The sequence below is a fragment of the Trematomus bernacchii genome, unplaced genomic scaffold, assembly GCF_902827165.1.
Source record: "Trematomus bernacchii unplaced genomic scaffold, fTreBer1.1, whole genome shotgun sequence".
NCBI lineage: Eukaryota > Metazoa > Chordata > Actinopteri > Perciformes > Nototheniidae > Trematomus > Trematomus bernacchii.
This window is the reverse complement of record NW_022987699.1, coordinates 103,728-127,927: the sequence shown is the minus strand read 5'-3', so window position 1 is coordinate 127,927 and position 24,200 is coordinate 103,728. Positions and strand designations below refer to the sequence as shown.

At 47.4% G+C, this 24,200-nt stretch overlaps 2 protein-coding genes and 1 non-coding gene across 3 annotated transcripts in view; 1 reads left to right on the top strand and 2 right to left on the bottom strand.

Moving 5' to 3' along the window:
• Positions 1-24,200, bottom strand: part of LOC117490060 (NLR family CARD domain-containing protein 3-like) — a 108,508-nt gene that overhangs the window by 45,989 nt on the left and 38,319 nt on the right. The gene's annotated exons all lie outside the window — the stretch shown is intronic.
• Positions 1-24,200, top strand: part of LOC117490058 (NLR family CARD domain-containing protein 3-like) — a 52,619-nt gene that overhangs the window by 25,952 nt on the left and 2,467 nt on the right. The window contains exon 3 of the mRNA XM_034139650.1: positions 22,366-24,160. Coding sequence (XP_033995541.1) covers positions 22,366-24,160 — 1,795 coding nt within the window. The remainder of the gene's footprint in view (positions 1-22,365; positions 24,161-24,200) is intronic.
• trnae-cuc lies at positions 974-1,045 on the bottom strand. The gene has a single exon. It is a non-coding gene; the product is annotated as a tRNA-Glu (tRNA).

Below are 24,200 nucleotides of genomic sequence, written 5' to 3'. Positions count from 1 at the left end.
GACCCAGGTGGCGGTTTTAGGTATAAAAAATCTCTGGCGGTTCTAGTGTTAAAATAGCAGATCACTGTGATTCGGCTTAGTGAACGTGTGTCTCTTCCTCCGCGGCTCCTCCGTGCAGAGAGGCCCCCCCCCCCCCCCCGTTGACAATTCACGAGTGTCTAACTCTCTCCCCCCTCCCCCGTCGCACCTTCTAACAGAGCCCCCCCACATATAAAATCCCAATTTAACCCCTGGCCTCTGGAGCAGAAATGAAAGAGTTTTAAAAATGTTTACGTTTTGGTAAGTTTTTAGGGAAATGTTGTAATATTGCAAAGTTGGCCTTAGGTGGGAGCAGAATTTCTGTATTTCTACTCACATTGTCTGAATAAATATATTGAACAACTAAGGGTTCATTTGCAGGATTGATTGCTTACTTAGCCCTATATCAGTATATAGCATGAATAATAATCACACATCACTCATATTTGTTATGAATAATCATTTATCATTTATTAAATGGTAAGTCGCTTTGGATAAAAGCATCAGCTAAATGCAATTCATGAAAGCCTCACTCAGGATTTTTTGGGGCATTAAAAACAAGATTTTAACTTTAGTTTTTTATATAATATCTGCATTTTCTCTTTTGAAAAACTAAGTCTTAGTTTGGCCATAGTTCGGACACTCATTTTTAATCACACACGTCTCCCCATCCCATTCAAATTCTTGACCTATATTTATTTTTTATTTTTTTTCTTCCCTTATTGTCATTTCACAGTACAGGTACTATGTAACGAAATTGTTCCTCTGCATTTGTCCCATCCTAGTGTTAGGAGCAGTGTGCTGCCATGGACGGTGCCCGGGAAGCAGTGTAGGGAACGGTGCCTTGCTCAGGGACACCTCAGTAGCACTTGGTCTTGCCGGGACTCGAACTGGTGACCTTCCAGTTGCCAAGCCAAGTCCCTATCGACTTCGCCACCACCGCCCACAAACGTAGTTCCCTGACCGGGAATCGAACCCGGGCCGCGGCGGTGAGAGCGCGGAATCCTAACCACTAGACCACCAGGGAAATATGCATTTGAAAATAAATAGTAGCTACAGTACCCCCCTCTGAGTGAATACCTGTTGACTTCACATCTTGTACACATTTAATTAGGAGCAAAAACACACACTTCAAGTCAGATCATCACCCTTAGCGATTTTAATTACCTCTCAAACAACCTAAACTAGTTATAAATGTTTATTTTGACTGTCGGCCGGGTCAGCTGCTGCATGAGACAGACACTGAAAAGTATTATCATCTGAAATTAATCATTATGTTATTAGTATTAAATACATATAAGTAGTTTTACAGCTTGTATTTTTTTACCAAGTGTTTTTATTGCTCTTGGGGCATTAAAAACAAGATTTTAACTTTAGTTTTTTATATAATATCTGCATTTTCTCTTTTGAAAAACTAAGTCTTAGTTTGGCCATAGTTATTTAATATATAAAGACTATATATTATTGATGTGTTCAAATGCTCTTCTAAACAAAACTGAAAGTCCATGAAATTGTCTTCCTGTTTTTGTGAATGAAGCGAAAATAGTGGGAGGGCTTAACATTCCCAGATACTGGTCTTTGGCAGGTCTTAGGCAGGTAGCTGGCAGGTAGCAGGCAGGAAGCAGTAAGCTGGAGTCTGAAATAAGCTGCTCCATCTGTACATCTGTTTTTGGTATTGTTCCTGTAAAAACATTCCCAGTTAAACATAAACAAATCGCTAAATAAAAAGATAAAACACTGGCATGTAATTTACGTTAGAATAAATAGAATGGTTTTGAATAATAGATGAGAGTAAAATCTACGTCACTTTACAGCCCCGCCCACTTTTGGGTAAACCAACGCTGTCATTTGAACGGCGATCAAGCCTGAAGCCTCAGAGCTCTTCTTTTACTGTCCTTTCTTCTTAGAGGAAGTACAGAAAAACGTAACTCTGGATTTGTTTTAATGTTTGAGGTGCAATAAACGACACAGCAGATTTGTGGCATGATACAACTATTATTTTCTGCCTCGCTCATGAGAGTAACAGCTGGCGAAATTACAGCCTCGCCTACTGATTTTAATTTAACCATATATCGAGCCCGATGGTCGATTTCAAATGTGTGCTCTAAAATGATATTTATAAATGACTATTATCATTATTATAAGCAAGACAATAAATGGCAAAGATATGTAGAAAATAACCGTATTTAAGATACGTTGATAACAAACGTAACGTGGGAGAAAATATGTTTCTAGAAGATATGTAGAAAATAAACGTATTTGAGATACATTCATAACAAACGTAACGTAACGCTCCTATGGGTCGTATTATGGGTCGGAACAATCGGCCTATTTGGTCGTATTAGTTGGAAGACTTGTTGATTTTTGGAATTATTATTTGCATTACTTTCTGCTGACACTAGGTGAGGCTGTGCCTGCCCCTAATGACGAGTCGCCACTGTGTGGTTGACACAAATTGAAGAGACGGATCACGTTTTGTTCTACGACATTAACCTGTTACGCACCGCCCACCCGGTACCGGGCGGATAAACGCGTCATTTGCAGGAAACAACGTCTATGGAATCTTAATATTTAATAAACTATGAATGTTTTATATCCATGTAACGGGAAGAAACTCAGCTAACTGATCTTTTTTAATTTTTTTTCCAAAAGAACCCCACAATGCTAACACTCAGCCTCTGAATTATCCACGAGCTAAAAAATGTAACCTAAAACGGCACCTAAACTCACTCATAACTCCCTTATTACTTATCCTAGATGCACAGCCAACCCATCGATTAGCATCTCCTGGAGAAACAGAATCTGTGTAAAAAACTTCAACACTCAGTGATAAACATTTGCGACGCTATAAATGAAAGCGTACATCAGAACATGTGGAGCTAGGTAGCTAGAAACGCTAACATGGCTTACCTTGGTCAAAACTGGTCTTCAATGGCATTAAAACGATAAAAAAACGATGCTGCAGTTAATCCATAGGTTAATCCAATGTGTCTGTGTCCTCTTTGAAATGATTTCTGATAATCCATAAGCAATAAAACTGCTTTTTCGTTTCCAAATGTCAGAGCTAGAGATAGGTCCACTCTGATGCTAAATTACATGCGCGAAGCCCCCACCTCTTCTCTTCACAACGTGTGTGTGTGGGGCCCCCCCCCCCCCCCCCTTCGATTCTATTGGCTCTAACAGTCAGAAAGAGGTGTCAACCATCCAAATCGACCAAGGGGGGCCAGAGATATGGAAAACAAACCATTTTCACCCAAATCACCTCAAAGGTGGAGTGGTTTTGGCTAAACCTCTCTAAAAAGGTCAAATGTCACTTGTTTTGCATCAATCTTGATACAGGGTACTTATTATATGTTGTACTTTGGATTCCTAACGCTTTTAGTCTACTAACCCATCATCCAAGGGTAGTTTTCACTATAAGTAAAAAATAATTTTTGGACGGACACTATAATTTACAGTTTTTTACTATGTAAAATCTGAATTTTCTTTAAAATAAAAAACATCTATATTGATTCTGACACGTCTACATCCAACTCACAGATGTAACCTTGCTTTGATAAAATTATTCATATAACCCTTTTAGAAGTTAAGTTGTAGTCATTTGTTTTGGGCATGTCATTTTCGAGCCTGAAACATGAAAAACAGGCTAGGTGCTTAACAGGTTAAATACATCAGCAGAGACCCCACTGGTGATTTCTGAAGAGTCACGTAAACACTCCTCTAAGTTTGTTTGCCCCTGTTCTGCTTGAAAGCAAGTACCTGCCTCCTGCAAACTGTTAAAACAAACGCTTCAACTTGTACCGTTTAGAATCTGTATGTTTGAATATGGATCTTAAATTGGCGTGACGGTGAAGTCGTGCTGCTGTACTCGGCTGTAGTTCCTTTAGCAGGGGTCTCCAACACGTCGAACAGGTTTTCAGTAGCTCGCCGCTCGATTATCGATTATAGCGTAGTAACGATTTTTCGGCCGCAGCTGGACGATAACGTTTTTTTGTTTTTGAATGTTTTCTGTAACACGAATATCAAATTGGTCTGTGACGCAGAGATCAAGGAACAGACGTGACAGCGGCACAGAGACACAGGGATTTCATGTCGACATATCGTCATGTCAGGTTTTGGGTGGATTTAATCAAGTCTTGGATTGCAGAGTATGAATGTCCTCTTGCTATTTTCAGTTGATAAATACGTGTGTAAAGTTTGTGAAGGCAGGAGGAAAAAGCTTCCGCGATCACCGTCTCCTCTCCGTTCCTCCAAACCCCGCCCCCCCCTGAAAATAATGAGTGACAGGCTGATAGTAACCTGATAGAAACTTTATTATTCACTTAATCACTGATTGAGATATGATGAAGCTAACTTAATCTCATACATTTATGGGATTTATGTAACAGTAAGACAGAGAATGTAAGTGTGCACCCACATGCACTATTTTTGTTTGTATATGCTGTTGTAAATACTCCTGTTGTCTGCTGTGTTCAGACTCAAGTCATGTTTGTGATGCCACATTCAGGACCTTCAGTGTCTTTTGTTTAACAGAAGCCCGTTGCTAGAAGCTGGAGCTAGACTGCAGAAGTATTAGTTTTTAGTTTTTGAGGATGGAACAATTTCACACACAGATATAGGGAGGCTAGGCCTATACTATTGATTTATTAGGGTTTATAATTTCATGTCATGACGAAGAAAAATAAGAAAAAGATGGCTGAACTGTTCAGTGTCAATCCTGTGGAGATGGAGATGGAGGTTATACATCTCCAAAATCATGTTCAGCTTAAGTCTCAGAAATCAATCAATCAATCAATCAGTCAATGTTTATTTATATAGCCCAATATCACAAATGTTACATTTGTCTCAGTGGACTTCACAGTTTGTACAGAATATCAGTATGACAATACGACACCCTCTGTCCTTAGACCCTCACATTGTACAAGGAAAAACTTCCAGAGAAAACCCACAGTTTAAAGGGGAACATGGGAGAAACCTCAGGGAGATAAGGGAATGCTCTGGTTTTTGGACAAAATTAACATGGGATCACTCCCGTCACCGGACGTACTTCGTCTCACTGGAATAGTAACGGTCATAGTGAATATAAAATCGTCCCCATGTATCCGGCCAATGACGGGAGAGTTTTGAAAGAGACAAAACACTGTTCCATACATTTAAAAACACTTAAACAATTAAACAATGTTTACCCCAGGATTCAGGCCTCTTCCCTGGCTTGTAAAGTGCAGTTATGCGCCTTGGAGGTATTGCACTATTTACAAAATGTATACCCAGGATTCTGGCCCCTTCCCTGGCTTGTAAAGTGCAGTTATGCGCCCTGGAGATATTATACTATTTCAAACAACTTTTCCCCTCCTTTCAAACACTTATTCCTGGGTACAAGTGTTATATTTCTTCCCCCTGGGTGTGTGTGAGACAAGTGAAGTGAGTCAGCCTGCCAACAAGCAGCAGTGTGCTGTCATTTCAAACATGTTACCCCACTGTTTAACACACTTTTACCTGTGTTTTGAAGACTCTTTCCTGGGTCAATGTGTGCTCTTTCACCCCCCTGGGTGTGTGTGAGACAAGTGAAGTGAGTCAGCCTGCCAACAAGCAGCAGTGTGCTGTCATTTCAAACATGTTACCCCACTGTTTAACACACTTTTACCTGTGTTTTGAGGACTCTTTCCTGGGTCAATGTGTGCTCTTTCTCCCCCCCTGGGTGTGTGTGAGACAAGTGAAGTGAGTCAGCCTGCCAACAAGCAGCAGTGTGCTGTCATTTCAAACATGTTACCCCACTGTTTAACACACTTTTACCTGTGTTTTGAGGACTCTTTCCTGGGTCAATGTGTGCTCTTTCTCCCCCCCTGGGTGTGTGTGAGACAAGTGAAGTGAGTCAGCCTGCCAACAAGCAGCAGTGTGCTGTCATTTCAAACATGTTCCCCGACCTTTTAACACACTTTTTACCCATGTTATGCGTCCTGGAGGTATCAGCCTATTTGAAACAACTTTTCCCCGCCTTTCAAACACTTATTCCGGGGTTTTAGTCAGTCATTTTGCGAGATATCATTTAACATTGACAGTCTCCTGAAAAAGCACATATTCTGTGCATTTTCAGGAGAGCGTCTATGTTAAATGATTTCGTGCAAAATGACTGTCTAAAACTCTCTTCCAGACATTTAAAAATACTTTCCCAGACCATTTAAACATTATTTCTGGCTTGTAAAGTGCAGTTATGCGCCCTGGAGATATTATACTATTTCAAACAACTTTTCCCCACCTTTCAAACACTTATTCCTGGGTACAAGTGTTATCTTTCCCCCCCTGGGTGTGTGTGAGACAAGTGAACTGAGTCAGCCTGCCAACAAGCAGCAGTGTGCTGTCATTTGAAACATGTTACCCCACTGTTTGACACACCTTTAGCCACGTTTCAAGCACTTACTGCTGGGTCAATGTGTGCTCCAATGTGTTCTCTTTCACCCCCCTGGGTGTGTGTGAGACAAGTGAAGTGAGTGCAAGGTTATGGAAGTCCCACTGTTGGGGACTGCTGCTGGAGGTCTATAGTCCGTCCTTGGGGGCTCTGTGAGCGGGCTAGAAAGGTGACCTCTCTGGGTGATTTAGTCAGTTTATGGAGCTTAGCCCACAAATCCTGGATGATCCAGGCCGAATTTGGGTGCTCATAGGCGGACATCGAAGCACCATAAAAACCACCCCCCTTGTAAGACCACCAGGGGCACGAGAATACCCTCCACAGAAGGGGGGGTGGTGCGTGAAGAAGGCCGAATATGGATGCTGATGGGCGGACATCGAAGCACCATAAAAACCACCCCCCTTGTAGAGTCACCAGGGGCACGAGAATACCCTCCACAGAAGGGGTGGTGGTGCGTGAAGAAGGCCGAATATGGATGCTGATGGGCGGACACAGAAGCACCATAAAACCACCCCCTTGTAAGACCACCAGGGGCACGAGAATACCCTCCACAGAAGGGGGGGTGATGCCGTGAAGAAGGCCGAATATGGATGCTGATGGGCGGACACAGAAGCACCATAAAACCACCCCCTTGTAAGACCACCAGGGGCACGAGAATACCCTCCACAGAAGGGGGGGTGATGCCGTGAAGAAGGCCGAATATGGATGCTGATGGGCGGACATCGAAGCACCATAAAAACCACCCCCCTTGTAGAGTCACCAGGGGCACGAGAATACCCTCCACAGAAGGGGTGGTGGTGCGTGAAGAAGGCCGAATATGGATGCTGATGGGCGGACACAGAAGCACCATAAAACCACCCCCTTGTAAGACCACCAGGGGCACGAGAATACCCTCCACAGAAGGGGGGGTGATGCCGTGAAGAAGGCCGAATATGGATGCTGATGGGCGGACACAGAAGCACCATAAAACCACCCCCTTGTAAGACCACCAGGGGCACGAGAATACCCTCCACAGAAGGGGGGGTGATGCCGTGAAGAAGGCCGAATATGGATGCTGATGGGCGGACATCGAAGCACCATAAAAACCACCCCCCTTGTAGAGTCACCAGGGGCACGAGAATACCCTCCACAGAAGGGGTGGTGGTGCGTCAAGAAGGCCGAATTTGGGTGCTGATGGGCGGACATCGAAGCACCATAAAAACCACCCCCCTTGTAGAGTCACCAGGGGCACGAGAATACCCTCCACAGAAGGGGTGGTGGTGCGTCAAGAAGGCCGAATTTGGGTGCTCATAGGCGGCCTGCTGCAGTCATTTTCAGGCTCCTCTCCACAATTGTCCCCCTTAAATGATTTAAAATCATTATTTTTGCATTTAAATGCATTTATTCTATCATTTATATGGTTCCCCAAAACGATGCACATAGTCTGGAGCTCACTGGGGTCCTGCATATAATTTAATCAGGCGTTTTAACACTTTTTCCCATGAAAATGATTTTTAATCACTATCATGGGGCTATGAAAATAAAATTCCGGGTAATGCAGAGCACAAGTGCATCTTTTACTATTTAAATGTATTTGTATTATATATATTTGGGCTAGAAAGGTGACCTCTCTGGGTGATTTAGTCAGTTTATGGAGCTTAGCCCACAAATCCTGGATGATCCAGGCCAAATTTGGGTGCTCATAGGCGGCCTGCCAGGCGCCCCCACCCGTGGAAAGCAAAAAAAAGTGAAGAAAACGCTTAATTATATCTTAAAATAATCAAAAATGAAGTTTTGAAAAATTGTCAAAAAAATGACAGAGTGCCAACGGGAGAAGGGGCCAGACTATTGGCGCTTCGGGCCGATTTTTCCCCTTCTCCGATGGTTGGTACAACGGAGAAGGGGAAAAAGTCCCTGGGCTTCATTTCCACTTCTCTGTCAAAAAGATTCATCCATACTTTTCAAACTACCGTCTGCACGAAATCGGAAACCCAGTTTTTGGGTGCACTCAGAAAAAAAACGGCTGTTGCAAATCATGGAAGAATGTATCCGCTCACCAAGCACTCTGAGTGGGCCTAATTTTGTGGCGCGAGGACCCCCCAGCCTGGTTCTCTCAATACTTTAAGTTTGACATGGAGGAATGCGAGGGCACTTTGCAGGTGACTCTACCCGATTATGAGACACTATTTTGGGGCGTATTTTTTACATTTTCCTGGTTCTCAAATAGTTTAAGTTCAACATTTTGAGCCATGGAGGAATGCGAGGGCACTTTCCAGGTGACTCTACCCGATTATGAGGCACTATTTTGGGGTATAATTTTTACATTTTGACCCCTTTGCCCGGTTATCACCAAAGTTGAGTTGGATGATTTCGACCATGGAGGAATGTCAGGGGAGTCCGCGGGGGACTCCTGCGGGGTCATGAGGCACTATTTTGGGGTACAATTTTTACATTTTGACCCCTTTTCCCGGTTCTCACCAAAGTTGAGTTGGATGATTTCGACCATGGAGGAATGTCAGGGGAGTCCGCGGGGGACTCCTGCGGGGTCATGAGGCACTATTTTCGGACACTTTTTTCCCATTTTCCCCCCTTTTGCCTGGTTCTTTTTATTTTTATTTTTTTTCCTGTTTTGGCCCGTTTGACCCGGTTCCTTCTGCCGGGGGCACTGCCCGGTCCCGGGTGCCCCCCAAGGGCTCGCGTAAAGCCGTTTCACCCTCCACATTGACGGATTTTGACCATTTTTGGCCGGCTCTCACAAAAGTTGAGTTTGTTGATTTTGACCATGGAGGAATGTCAGGGGAGTCCGCGGGGGACTCCTGCGGGGTCATGAGGCACTATTTTCGGACACTTTTTTCCAATTTTCCCCCCTTTTGCCTGGTTCTTTTTATTTTTATTTTTTTTCCTGTTTTGGCCCGTTTGACCCGGTTCCTTCTGCCGGGGGCACTGCCCGGTCCCGGGTGCCCCCCCAGGGCTCGCGTACAGCCGTTTCACCCCCCACATTGACGGATTTTGACCCCTTTGCCCGGTTCTCACCAAAGTTGAGTGTGATGATTGCTGAGTCATGATGCACTATTTTGGGGTACATTTCCCCCATTATCAACACGGACTAGAGATGTCTCGGAGATGGCTCGGAGCCCACACCCTGGTTCTATGTAACCCTGGAGGAATGTCACATGAGTCGACAGGGGACTGCTGCTGGCTAATGAAGGACTATTTTGGGGTACATTTCCCCCATTATCAACACGGACTAGAGATGTCTCGGAGATGGCTCGGAGCCCACACCCTGGTTCTATGTAACCCTGGAGGAATGTCACATGAGTCGACAGGGGACTGCTGCTGGCTAATGAAGGACTATTTTGGGGTACATTTCCCCCATTATCAACACGGACTAGAGATGTCTCGGAGATGGCTCGGAGCCCACACCCTGGTTCTATGTAACCCTGGAGGAATGTCACATGAGTCGACAGGGGACTGCTGCTGGCTAATGAAGGACTATTTTGGGGTACATTTCCCCCATTATCAACACGGACTAGAGATGTCTCGGAGATGGCTCGGAGCCCACACCCTGGTTCTATGTAACCCTGGAGGAATGTCACATGAGTCGACAGGGGACTGCTGCTGGCTAATGAAGGACTATTTTGGGGTACATTTCTCCCATTATCAACACGGACTAGAGATGTCTCGGAGATGGCTCGGAGCCCACACCCTGGTTCTATGTAACCCTGGAGGAATGTCACATGAGTCGACAGGGGACTGCTGCTGGCTAATGAAGGACTATTTTGGGGTACATTTCCCCCATTATCAACACGGACTAGAGATGTCTCGGAGATGGCTCGGAGCCCACACCCTGGTTCTATGTAACCCTGGAGGAATGTCACATGAGTCGACAGGGGACTGCTGCTGGCTAATGAAGGACTATTTTGGGGTACATTTCCCCCATTATCAACACGGACTAGAGATGTCTCGGAGATGGCTCGGAGCCCACACCCTGGTTCTATGTAACCCTGGAGGAATGTCACATGAGTCGACAGGGGACTGCTGCTGGCTAATGAAGGACTATTTTGGGGTACATTTCCCCCATTATCAACACGGACTAGAGATGTCTCGGAGATGGCTCGGAGCCCACACCCTGGTTCTATGTAACCCTGGAGGAATGTCACATGAGTCGACAGGGGACTGCTGCTGGCTAATGAAGGACTATTTTGGGGTACATTTCCCCCATTATCAACACGGACTAGAGATGTCTCGGAGATGGCTCGGAGCCCACACCCTGGTTCTATGTAACCCTGGAGGAATGTCACATGAGTCGACAGGGGACTGCTGCTGGCTAATGAAGGACTATTTTGGGGTACATTTCCCCCATTATCAACACGGACTAGAGATGTCTCGGAGATGGCTCGGAGCCCACACCCTGGTTCTATGTAACCCTGGAGGAATGTCACATGAGTCGACAGGGGACTGCTGCTGGCTAATGAAGCACTATTTCCGGGTACTTTTTTTTTCATTTTCACCCAAATTTCCCTGGATGAAATATTTTTTATTTTTTTTAGTTTTTAGCCCAGTTTTGGCCACAGCGTTGCCTGGAGGATAGGACCGAGATATGACAGACTCTCTGGCCGCCTCACAAGTCACTATTGTCGGACACTTTCTTTGCTTTACCCCGGTTCTATCACTCTTTCCTCCTTTGACCATACAACCCGTTTCCTGCTGGGGTGGTGCCTGGTTCCGGGGTACCCCAAACCCTCTCATGGTCGGGGCACCATGTATTGATGCATCGGACCCAATGTTGCCATCACCAGCCCCGCGTTGGTGCGGAAGTGGGACCATCTGACCCGGTGGTAACCCAATACTTCCCTTCGTCCATGCACCATGAATTGATGCATCGGACCCAGTGTCGCAACCACCGCTCACGCTAACGCATATAAACGGAGAACTATAACATAATTTTGATCAAATTCATTATGTGTGTTTCAGTAAGGATGTCATCTGAATGCCCGGTGTGCAGACTCTTCTATCTGGCATTGAACAAACACCTTAAGCACAAGCATGCAGTGCGGAACTTGGAGGAGAGGGGAATCCTCCTGAAAATAGCCAGTGGAAGGATAAATGTTCGGACCAAACCCTGTCCCATCGCTGGGTGTTCGTACGCTGGGAAGAGACTGGACCGTCATGTAAAACATGACCACCCTGAGTTGTCCCGACATGAGGCACATCAGGTCATGGCAAGGCTGAAGCATAGTGTGGCACTGCAGTTGCTCCATGACCTCCGTGAGACTAACCCCATCATTGGAATGGCTACATCATTGGATATAGACAATGAGGAGGAATACCCCGGGCACCCTCCACCCTTCTCCCCACATACCGAGTGTGACAACGAGGACTGCAAGCAGGTGATGCTGGAAAATGTGGCATTGAGGGCTCAGAAGGATGCCCTCAATGATGAGGTGAAGACCCTGCGCTCCAGGCTGAAAAAGGAGCTAAAACCCAGGAAGCAGAGTGCTGCTGTTCTTGAGGAAGAGGACGAATGTATACGATTTAAGGGCCTGGCAATCCCAAGTACCTCCGGCATAAACACAGTAGCCTCAGGCAGCAATACCCCTGTGAAGAGCCCGGTGAAGACTGTCATGCAGTCCCCAGTAACCTCCGGTAGCGAGACCCCTGTGAGGAGCCCGGTGAAGACTGTCATGCTTGCAGTAGCCTCCGGTGGGAAGAGACCGGTCAAGAACCCTGTGAAGAGCCCAGTGAAGACTGTCATGCTTGCAGTAGCCTCCGGTGGAAAGAGACCGGTCAAGAACCCTGTGAAGAGCCTAGTGAAGACTGTCATATTACCAGTTTCCTCCGGTAGCGAGACCCCTGGGAAGAGCCCGGTGAAGACTGTCATGTTTGCAGTAGCCTCCGGTAGCGAGACCCCTGTGAAAAGCCCGGTGAAGACTGTCATGTTTGCAGTAGCCTCCGGTAGCGAGACCCCTGTGAAGACCCCGGTGGAAACTGTCATGTTTGCAGTAGCCTCCGGTAGCGAGACCCCTGTGAAGACCCCGGTGAAGACTGTCATGTTTGCAGTAGCCTCCGGTAGCGAGACCCCTGTGAAGACCCCGGTGGAAACTGTCATGTTTGCAGTAGCCTCCGGTAGCGAGACCCCTGTGAAGACCCCGGTGGAAACTGTCATGTTTGCAGTAGCCTCCGGTAGCGAGACCCCTGTGAAGACCCCGGTGGAAACTGTCATGTTTGCAGTAGCCTCCGGTAGCGAGACCCCTGTATGCCGGAAGACCCGTGCCTCTAAGCTGGCTAATGACTTGCCCTCTCCCTCAAATTACTGGTCCACTGGGTGTGGACGGGGGAATACCATGCGTGAAATCACGTTGCCTAGAAGCATGGAGGCGTACCTTCAGACATACTTGGATCACTGTTTGGGTGTCGCTCCGACAGTAAAACAGAAAGACAGTGTCGAAGATCAGCCGGATAAAGAACTTCATAGTATACATGGCCCATGGTGTTAACCGCCTGTCAGACTGGCTGTTCCTAAGAAACATGAAGATGAACCGTGGCTGGAGCGAGTATATTGTAAAGCCGGGCCGGGCAGTCACAACATCAGAGTTCTTCCTGAAGAATGTGCACCAGTTCATGGGGTACATGTCTGAGTCAAAGCCCCGGGGGTGCAAGCTCACCCAGTCTGATATGACCCACATAATGAGAGAGGTGAAAGCCAACATGAAACACTTGAATAAGGCAGTCACTCTACATCAGTTTAAGGTGAAGAGGAACAAACTGGATCGTCTGCCGAGCCAGGCGGAGCTTCTCGCCGCCATGGCGGCCGCTGAGAAGCGCATCCCGGAGCTCCTCGACCTGATGGCCGGCACGCCGACCTCAACCACCCAGAAGCTTCTCTATGGCTATCTCACCCTCCATTGGAGCCTCCTGTATGGCCACCGTACGGGCGTGTACGCAAACATGAAAAACAGTGAGGTCTTAGAGGCAGCCATAAGGGGAACTGCTGAGGGCTACATCATCCATGTGCAGGATCACAAGACGGCCAAGACATATGGCGAAGCACAGCTGGCGCTTACAGTAGAGGAGTTTAGCTGGGTCATGCGGTGGATGGGGATTAAAGAGGCATTGCTGGGTCCTCAGAATGAATTCTTCCTTTTCACAAGGGGGAATCGGGCCTCCAAGAACCTGAACGCTCACTTGAAGAGGGCATGGGCTGATGCTGGGCTAGAAACAGCCGTCACCTTCACAATCCTGCGCACTGCCCTGGCTGACAATATCAAGCATCACCAAGATCCAGAAAGCCGGTCGATTCTCGCCAGGTTTATGTGTCACGACGTAACCACGGCGGACCGGTTCTACGCGAATGCGCCAGGAATAAAGGAGGCATTGAGAATCCGCTCCATGTTCAGGGCGTCATCAGATGCGGCAGCAGCTGCATCATCATCAGAAGGATGTCTACCTCTGTCAGATGGGGAGACCTCCGAAGAGGGCTGCTATAACAGTACTGCTCCATCATCTTCACCTGATGGGTCATTGGAGCGGCAGCAGCAGCGGAAGCGGAAGCGGGAGGGAAAGAGGCCAATGAAGTCGGGACCGGGGCTGGTTGACACTCCTGATGATGGGGCAGGGGCCGTGGACTCAACCTGTTTGCCCTGGTGCACCGTAAGAATTAGACGCCTAATTTGGTCCCCTGAATCCCGCTAAACATTGTGAATATGTATACCGTGTATATAATTATTATTATAATCCTGTGTATACATTTTGTAAATAGTACAATATCTCCAGGGCGCATAACTGCACTTTACAAGCCAGGAAAGGTGCCAGAATCCTGGGCATACATTTTGTTAATAGTGCAACACCTCCAGGGCGCATAACTGCACTTTAAAACGTAGGTTAAGAAATTTAGTAGTACTGTTATAGCAGCAGTAGTACGTGTAAATAGTTTATGTTTTAGGCTCTGTGTACTGTGGTTTTTGTTAAAATAAAATAAAAAAAAAAAAAAAAACAATAACCTTGATGGTTACCAGGGGCAGAAAAAGTGCCACTTTCCATCAGCACCGGGGAGGCACTCTCCTTGGTGCTGAACCCTGTGATGAGCGCTCAAGTGTTGGCGGAGGAGGTGTAAGCCAGAGGAGGGTGAACAAAAGTTAAAGTGTTTGAACCTCCAGCCCAGAAGGGGGGGTGATGCCGTGAAGAAGGCCGAATATGGATGCTGATGGGCGGACACAGAAGCACCATAAAACCACCCCCTTGTAAGACCACCAGGGGCACGAGAATACCCTCCACAGAAGGGGGGGGTGATGCCGTGAAGAAGGCCGAATATGGATGCTGATGGGCGGACACAGAAGCACCATAAAACCACCCCCTTGTAAGACCACCAGGGGCACGAGAATACCCTCCACAGAAGGGGGGGTGATGCCGTGAAGAAGGCCGAATATGGATGCTGATGGGCGGACACAGAAGCACCATAAAACCACCCCCTTGTAAGGTCACCAGGGGCACGAGAATACCCTCCACAGAAGGGGGGGTGATGCCGTGAAGAAGGCCGAATATGGATGCTGATGAGCGGACACAGAAGCACCATAAAACCACCCCCTTGTAAGGTCACCAGGGGCACGAGAATACCCTCCACAGAAGGGGGGGTGATGCCGTGAAGAAGGCCGAATATGGATGCTGATGGGCGGACACAGAAGCACCATAAAACCACCCCCTTGTAAGACCACCAGGGGCACGAGAATACCCTCCACAGAAGGGGGGGTGATGCCGTGAAGAAGGCCGAATATGGATGCTGATGGGCGGACACAGAAGCACCATAAAACCACCCCCTTGTAAGACCACCAGGGGCACGAGAATACCCTCCACAGAAGGGGGGGTGATGCCGTGAAGAAGGCCGAATATGGATGCTGATGGGCGGACACAGAAGCACCATAAAACCACCCCCTTGTAAGGTCACCAGGGGCACGAGAATACCCTCCACAGAAGGGGGGGTGATGCCGTGAAGAAGGCCGAATATGGATGCTGATGGGCGGACACAGAAGCACCATAAAACCACCCCCTTGTAAGGTCACCAGGGGCACGAGAATACCCTCCACAGAAGGGGGGGTGATGCCGTGAAGAAGGCTGAATATGGATGCTGATGGGCGGACACAGAAGCACCATAAAACCACCCCCTTGTAAGGTCACCAGGGGCACGAGAATACCCTCCACAGAAGGGGGGGTGATGCCGTGAAGAAGGCCGAATATGGATGCTGATGGGCGGACACAGAAGCACCATAAAACCACCCCCTTGTAAGGTCACCAGGGGCACGAGGTTCTGGTGGGTGTGAATACCTGTGTTTAGTCCGTGGGGGAGTGCTTAACTGTGGGGGCCCGGGGACTCAGGGTGTGCAAGGTTATGGAGGTCCCACTGTTAGGGGCCCATGCTGGAGGTAATTAGTCCGTCCTTGGGGCTCTGTGAGCGGGCAAAAAGAGTTGATTTCCCCCTGGTCTCTGCTGGAGGTGCAGAGTCCCACTGTTAGGGGCCCATGCTGGAGGTAATTAGTCCGTCCTTGGGGCTCTGTGAGCGGGCAGAGAGAGGTGATTTCCCCCTGGTCTCTGCTGGAGGTGCAGAGTCCCACTGTTAGGGGAACATGCTGGAGGTCTCTAGTCCGTCCTTGGGGCTCTGTGAGGGGGCAGAGAGAGGTGATTTCCCCCTGGTCTCTGCTGGAGGTGCAGAGTCCCACTGTTAGGGGCCCATGCTGGAGGTAATTAGTCCGTCCTTGGGGCTCTGTGAGCGGGCAGAGAGAGGTGATTTCCCCCTGGTCTCTGCTGGAGGTGCAGAGTCCCACTGTTAGGGGCCCATGCTGGAGGTAATTAGTCCGTCCTTGGGGCTCTGTGAGCGGGCAGAGAGAGGTGATTTCCCCCTGGTCTCTGCTGGAGCTGTGAAAGAAACAGAGTCCCACTGTTATGGGGACATGCTGGAGGTCTCTAGTCCGTCCTTCGGTGCTCTGTGAGCGGGCAGAGAGAGGTGATTTTCCCCTGGTCTCTGCTGGAGCTGTGAAAGAAACAGAGTCCCACTGTTATGGGGACATGCTGGAGGTCTCGAGTCCGTCCTTCGGTGCTCTGTGAGCGGGCAGAGAGAGGTGATTTTCCCCTGGTCTCTGCTGGAGCTGTGAAAGAAACAGAGTCCCACTGTTATGGGGACATGCTGGAGGTCTCTAGTCCGTCCTTCGGTGCTCTGTGAGCGGGCAGAGAGAGGTGATTTTCCCCTGGTCTCTGCTGGAGCTGTGAAAGAAACAGAGTCCCACTGTTATGGGGACATGCTGGAGGTCTCGAGTCCGTCCTTCGGTGCTCTGTGAGCGGGCAGAGAGAGGTGATTTTCCCCTGGTCTCTGCTGGAGCTGTGAAAGAAACAGAGTCCCACTGTTATGGGGACATGCTGGAGGTAATTAGTCCGTCCTTGGGGCTCTGTGAGGGGGCAGAGAGAGGTGATTTCCCCCTGGTCTCTGCTGGAGGTGCAGAGTCCCACTGTTAGGGGCCCATGCTGGAGGTAATTAGTCCGTCCTTGGGGCTCTGTGAGCGGGCAGAGAGAGGTGATTTCCCCCTGGTCTCTGCTGGAGGTGCAGAGTCCCACTGTTAGGGGCCCATGCTGGAGGTAATTAGTCCGTCCTTCGGGGCTCTGTGAGCGGGCAATGAGAGGTGATTTTCCCGGTCTCCGCCCTGGAGGTGTGAAATAAACAGAGTCCCACTGTTAGGGACTGGTGCTGGAGGTCTCTAGTCCGTCCTTCGGGGCTCTGTGAGCGGGCAAAGAGAGTTGGTTTCCCGGTCTCCGCCCTGGAGGTGTGAATGCAGGTGCCTGCATTTAAACAGATTCACCAGTTTCTAACATTACTTTAGCCCTGATCAGAGCCCTGTTTTATGGGTAAGAAAGCGATGTGCTGTACCCTGGGTCTATGTCTCTCTGAGACCCTGCTAAAGCAGTGCATTTAAACAGATTCACCAGTTTCTAACATTACTTTAGCCCTGATCAGAGCCCTGTTTTATGGGTAAGAAAGCGATGTGCTGTACCCTGGGTCTATGTCTCTCTGAGACCCTGCTAAAAGCAGTGCATTTAAACAGATTCACCAGTTTCTAACATTACTTTAGCCCTGATCAGAGCCCTGTTTTATGGGTAAGAAAGCGATGTGCTGTACCCTGGGTCTATGTCTCTCTGAGACCCTGCTAAAAGCAGTGCATTTAAACAGATTCACCAGTTTCTAACATTACTTTAGCCCTGATCAGAGCCCTGTTTTATGGGTAAGAAAGCGATGTGCTGTACCCTGGGTCTATGTCTCTCTGAGACCCTGCTAAAAGCAGTGCATTTAAACAGATTCACCAGTTTCTAACATTACTTTAGCCCTGATCAGAGCCCTGTTTTATGGGTAAGAAAGTGGCTTTGTTCCAGTTCTGCCTCCATAGGCGTCTTCGTCGTCATTTTTTCCATTACCGACACTTCTTTTGCCTCCGTCTAACTCCACTTTTTCCATGTGTAACATTGTTCCTTCTGTATTGCCCCTTCTTCCGCCGCACAGTCACAGCTGTTCCCTGATTCGCGGGACCCGCAGCCTCTTTTGACTTCGGAGCCTTTCCCTTTACATTTTCTTCCACTTTTTCCACCACAGCCGTCTTCCCCTTCATTTTCTCTTGCGAAACACTGCCTCGCTTTTCATTTTTGACCGCTGATTCAATGTTTCCCAACACTTCTTTGTCCGTCACTTTCACTTCCTCATTCCTGACGCGTGATATCCGCATTCCAGAAATCACGTTGCTCCTCTTCGTAATATCTTCGGTCCCAGACCTCATATTCTCTCAGGAATAGTCCCCCCCGACAGCTGTGCTGTTCAGGGGGGTTCTCAGCACAAAATCCTCCAAAGATTCCTCCGTAATTCCACTTTTTTCCCCGGTTCTCCACCAAACAATCTCGCTGCCTCTGACACAAATGCGCCACCGGGCGTGCACAGGGTGGTATGGCCGTAAGCAAAGAGTTTGGAGGGACATTGGCTTCCTATAGCTGGGTGTCAGAGAGGGGTTGTAGGTCCCCGGGCCCAGTTTGGGTGCTGAAAGGCGGACTGCCCACCTCTATGTCGATGCCCAGCAGCTGGGGGGGGCCTGCTGAAGGTCCCAGGCCGTGCTGTGAGCCTTTCTCCCCCGCTTCAGCACCTGGGCGCTCTCCGGGGTCCTGGAGAGTCATTTCCAGCCTTCTCTCTGCACTTTTTCGGGGGAATGCTCCTCTCCTCTCCTCTCCTCATTGATTCAAACAGATTCAGCAGTTTCTAACAAGACTTTTGCCCTGATCAGAGCCCTGTTTTCTCAAATCGTATTTTCAGAATCTGACCCTCTGCCGTAACTCCGCTCCCCGAGGTCCTAGAGACTCGGCGATAGTACCGTTGGATGCGGGGTACGTGGAAATGGGGGGGTACAAAAAAGCCTGAACCGAACAGAGCTTGTTATCAAAAGTTATGGATTAGTAGCAAGATTTCACAATGGAGCTCTCCGGGGTGCTGGAGGTCTCTAGTCCGTCCTTGGGGGCTCTGTGAGCGAGCAGAGAGAGGTGATTTCCCCCTGGTCTCTCCTGGAGGTGTGAAATAAACAGAGTGCTACATTTTGTAAATAGTGCAATATCTCCAGGGCGCATAACTGCACTTTACAAGCCAGAAATAATGTTTAAATGGTCAGGGAAAGTATTTTTAAATGTCTGGAAGAGAGTTTTAGACAGTCATTTTGCACGAACTCATTTAACATAGACGCTCTCCTGAAAATGCACAGAATATGTGCTTTTTCAGGAGACCGTCAATGTTAAATGATTTCGTGCAAAATGACTGGCTAAAACCCCGGAATAAGTGTTTGAAAGGCGGGGAAAAGTTGTTTAAAATAGTCTGATACCTCCAGGGCGCATCACCAAAAATGTACAAGCCAGGGAAGATGCCTGAATCCCGGATACTTTAGGTCTGTCACTTAGGGTGACCGCACCACTCCGACGCTCCCGAGAGCGGACGTCCATTGTTTGTAAGGCACCTAAGAGGGAGCAACAGAGGAGGGATCCCTCTCCCAGGACGGACAGACGTGCAATAGATGCCGTGTGTAAATTGAAAAGATAATACATTTGCAACATAGGTAGTCCAATTGTTTGGAAATGCATGTGTCTATAATAAGAAGATGAATCCACGAGGATATCCATCCAGGACCACAGCAACAGGCACAGCCACGACTCAAGATCCAGGGCTCGCGATCCAGGACTCAGGACCACAGCAACAGGATCAGCCATGACTCAGGATCCCGGCGTATATAGACACCAAAAAGAAATTTGGGGAAGCTGGGTTATTGGGAACATGAGAGTACACAGGTACAGACAGAGAGAAGGAAGAAGTAAGGTGTCCCCCGACAAACTAAGCCTATAGCAGCTAAACTAGGGGCTGAATCTAATCAGCCCTAACTATAAGCTTTATCAAAAAGGAAGGTCTTAAGCGCACTCTTAAAAACGGATAGGGTGTCTGCCGCCCGAACACAAACTGGAAGCTGATTCCACAAAAGTGGAGCTTGATAAGAAAAGGCTCTGGCTCCCATTGTACTTTTAGAGACTCTAGGAACAACCAACAACCCTGCATTCTTGGAACGCAATGCCCTAGTAGGACAGTAGGGTATAATGAGTTATTTAAGGTAAGATGGCGCCTGCCCATTAAGGGCTTTGTAGGCGAGAAGAAGAATTTTAAATTCTATCCTGTGTTCTATAGGGAGCCAGTGTAAGGCAGCCAGAACAGGAGTAATGTGGTCCCTTTTCCGAACTCTGGTTAGTACACGTGCTGCAGCATTTTGAATCAGCTGAAGCGACTTAACTGACTTCTTGGTACACCCTGATAATAAAGAGTTACAATAATCCAGCTTTGAAGTAACAAATGCATGGACTAGTTTCTCTGCATCGTTTTGAGGCAAGATATGCCTGATTTTTGCAATGTTACGTAGATGGAAGTAGGCGGTCCTTGAAATTGATTTTATGTGGGCGTTAAGGGATAAATCCTGATCAAATATAACACCAAGATTCCTTACAGTCTCACTGGAGGCCAAATTAATGCCATCCATAGTTAGTATATCTTTAGATAATTTGTTTCGTAGATTCTTTGGGCCGAGTACAATAACTTCAGTTTTGGCCGTGTTTAACATCAAAAAGTTTAAGGTCATCCACGTTTTTAAATCCTTGAGGCAGTCTTACATTTTATTTATATGATTAATTTCATCAGGCTTGATTGATAAATATAGTTGAGTATCATCCGCATAACAGTGGAAATTTACAGAATGATTCCTTATAATATTGCCTAACGGAAGCATATATAATGTGAACAAAATAGGTCCAAGCACTGAGCCCTGTGGCACTCCATGGCTAACTTTGGTTTGCATGGAAGATTCATCGTTGACACACACAAACTGAGAGCGTTCAGATAGATAGGACCTAAACCAGCCTAAAGCAGTTCCCTTTATGCCAACTAAGTGCTCTAGTCTTTGCAATAGGATATCATGGTCGATAGTATCAAATGCAAAACTCAGAACATTTCTGGAGCCTTGTAGACCCAGAAAACTATAAGAACATTCACCAAGCAGCACTGAAAATGTCTGCTTTATTTGGTTCTGTTCTACATACCTTTGTGAAGCAGCTTTTTCTGACATGAATGTCATGAAATCTAAATACTGAACAAGACTGACTGATGAACATTTAAATGACTCTATTAGAGTGAACCTAAGTGAGTACACTCCAGCATACACCTCTATGGTGGACTCCATGCAGTGCCAGTCATCTCACTGACTGTAAAAAAGAGTGACTGCACTTATTTTACACATGTGCCATAAGATGCTTGTAAGGTGGTGATTAAGGACATTTATGTGCATTTTCAGTGATGTACTTACTATGTGGGCCATAATAATTTGTGAGACATTGTCATTTTCTTGGACCTTGATGTGAAGTTAAGATTTGTGATAAGCTTTAGCTATTGCAAGTTCACACGTGTACAAAAGTAGCTTAATTCAACTGATGAGTGATATGTGAATAAATGTAAGCGATGTGATGGAAGTAGCTCTTGGCCACTTTCATTTTTTCAAAGTAGCTCTTAGATGAAGAAAGGTTGGAGACCCCTGCTTTATAGCATAACGTTAGCATTTTGCTTGTGGGGATTAGATTTATGATTAGAAAATTATAAAAGTAGGGTAGACATGTGGAGATTATCCGGCTGAACAAAACGTGCATTTATCAAACAGGTTCGTTTTCCACAGACCTTATTTCAAGCTATTTCCGTTGCTTTTTGTCGAGGGAACCCATGCGCAGCTTACTTCAAGGTTGGCCTACAAAAATACGTCATCCCTGCACCACTCAGTTATAATCCTTGATGTGGTTTGGAACATGATATGGCATTCAATCACGGCAGCATTTAGCTGAGAATCTGCTGAGTTGTCAGCCTTTATCTCTGCAGCTCTGCTCCAAAGGGGGCGGGGCCAGCAGCTACAGTCAGAGGATCAGCCATTCTCTAACAGGGCTGAAATAGAGGGATATGAGCGATGTCTAAAATGCAGGATCTGTTTGGTATTTTGAGCAAAACACATCATAGACATGTTTTTTTATATATTTGTATATATCTGAGACCCATAATATATGCCTAAAAATAGCATTACATTACATGTCATTTGTTAGACGATTTTACCCAAAGCGACTTACATACATTCAGTACTGTGGACAATCCCCACAGGAGCAATTTGGGGTGAAGTGTCTTGCCCAGGGACACAACGACATGCTGACTGCAGTGGGACTCGAACTTGCTACCCCCTGATTCCAAGTCCAGCACACTATCCACTGAGACACAGCATGATAGGAGATCTTTAAAATACTCCGTAGGCAGTCACTTTATGTGCTGAAGAAAGTTACTTACTGTAGCATCTTACTTACTTTTTAATTACATTTCTTGTTTGTCCACTCAGGAACTGCTGCTGCAGTCTGCAGACGTAAACTCAAATCCACCCTGAAGGAGAGGTTCCAGTGTGTGTTTGAGGGCATTGCTAAAGCAGGAAACCCAACCCTTCTGAACCAGATCTACACAGAGCTCTACATCACAGAGGGGGGGTCTGCAGAGGTCAATGATGAACATGAGGTCAGACAGATTGAAACAGCATCCAGGAAACCACACAGACCAGAAACAACCATCAGACAAGAAGACCTCTTTAAATCCTCTCCTGGAAGAGATGCACCAATCAGAGCAGTGATGACAAAGGGCGTGGCTGGCATTGGGAAAACAGTCTTAACACAGAAGTTCACTCTGGACTGGGCTGAAGGCAAAGCCAACCAGGACATCCAGTTCATATTTCCATTCACCTTCAGAGAGCTGAATGTGGTGAGAGAGAACAAGTACAGCTTGGTGGAACTTGTTCATCACTTCTTCTCTGAAACCAGAGACGCAGGAATCTGCAGGTTTGATCAGTTCCCGGTCGTGTTCATCTTTGACGGTCTGGATGAGTGTCGAGTTCCTCTGGACTTCCACAACAATGAGATCCTGACTGACGTCACAGAGTCCACCTCAGTGGATGTGCTGCTGACAAACCTCATCAGGGGGAAGCTGCTTCCCTCTGCTCGCCTCTGGATAACCACACGACCTGCAGCAGCCAATCAGATCCCTCCTGAGTGTGTGGACATGGTGACAGAGGTCCAAGGGTTCACTGACCCACAGAAGGAGGAGTACTTCAGGAAGAGATTCAGAGATCAGGAGCAGGCCGGCACCATCATCTCCCACATCAAGACCTCACGAAGCCTCCACATCATGTGCCACATCCCAGTCTTCTGCTGGATCTCTGCTACAGTTCTGGAGGAGGTGTTGAAAACCAGAGAGGGAGGAGAGCTGCCCAAGACCCTGACTGAGATGTACATCCACTTCCTGGTGGTTCAGTCCAAAGTGAAGAACATCAAGTATGATGGAGGAGCTGAGACAGATCCACACTGGAGTCCAGAGAGCAGGAAGATGATGGAGTCTCTGGGAAAGCTGGCTTTTGAGCAGCTGCAGAAAGGCAACCTGATCTTCTATGAGTCCGACCTGACAGAGTGTGGCATCGATATCACAGCAGCCTCAGTGTACTCAGGAGTGTTCACACAGGTCTTTAGAGAGGAGAGAGGACTGTACCAGGACAAGGTGTTCTGCTTCGTCCATCTGAGCGTTCAGGAGTTTCTGGCTGCTCTTCATGTCCATCTGACCTTCATCAACTCTGGAGTCAACCTGCTGGCAGAAGAACCAACAACCTCCCAGAAGTGTGAAGATGAATCTGAACTAACACATCTCTACCAGAGTGCTGTGGACCAGGCCTTACAGAGTCCAAACGGACACCTGGACTTGTTCCTCCGGTTCCTCCTGGGTCTTTCACTGCAGACTAATCAGAAACTCCTACGAGGTCTGCTGACACAGACAGGAAGTGGCTCAGAGATCAAAAAGGAAACAGTCCAGTACATCAAGAAGAAGATGGATGAGGATCTGTCTCCAGAGAGAAGCATCAACCTGTTCCACTGTCTGAATGAACTGAATGATCGTTCTCTAGTGGAGCAGATCCAACAGTCCCTGAGATCAGGAAGTCTCTCCACAGATAATCTGTCTCCTGCTCAGTGGTCAGCTCTGGTCTTCATCTTACTGTCATCAGAAGAAGATCTGGACGTGTTTGACCTGAAGAAATACTCTGCTTCAGAGGAGGCTCTCCTGAGGCTGCTGCCAGTGGTCAAAGCCTCCAGGAAAGCTCTGTAGGTGGAAGGATGAATGGAATACAAACATCATCAAATG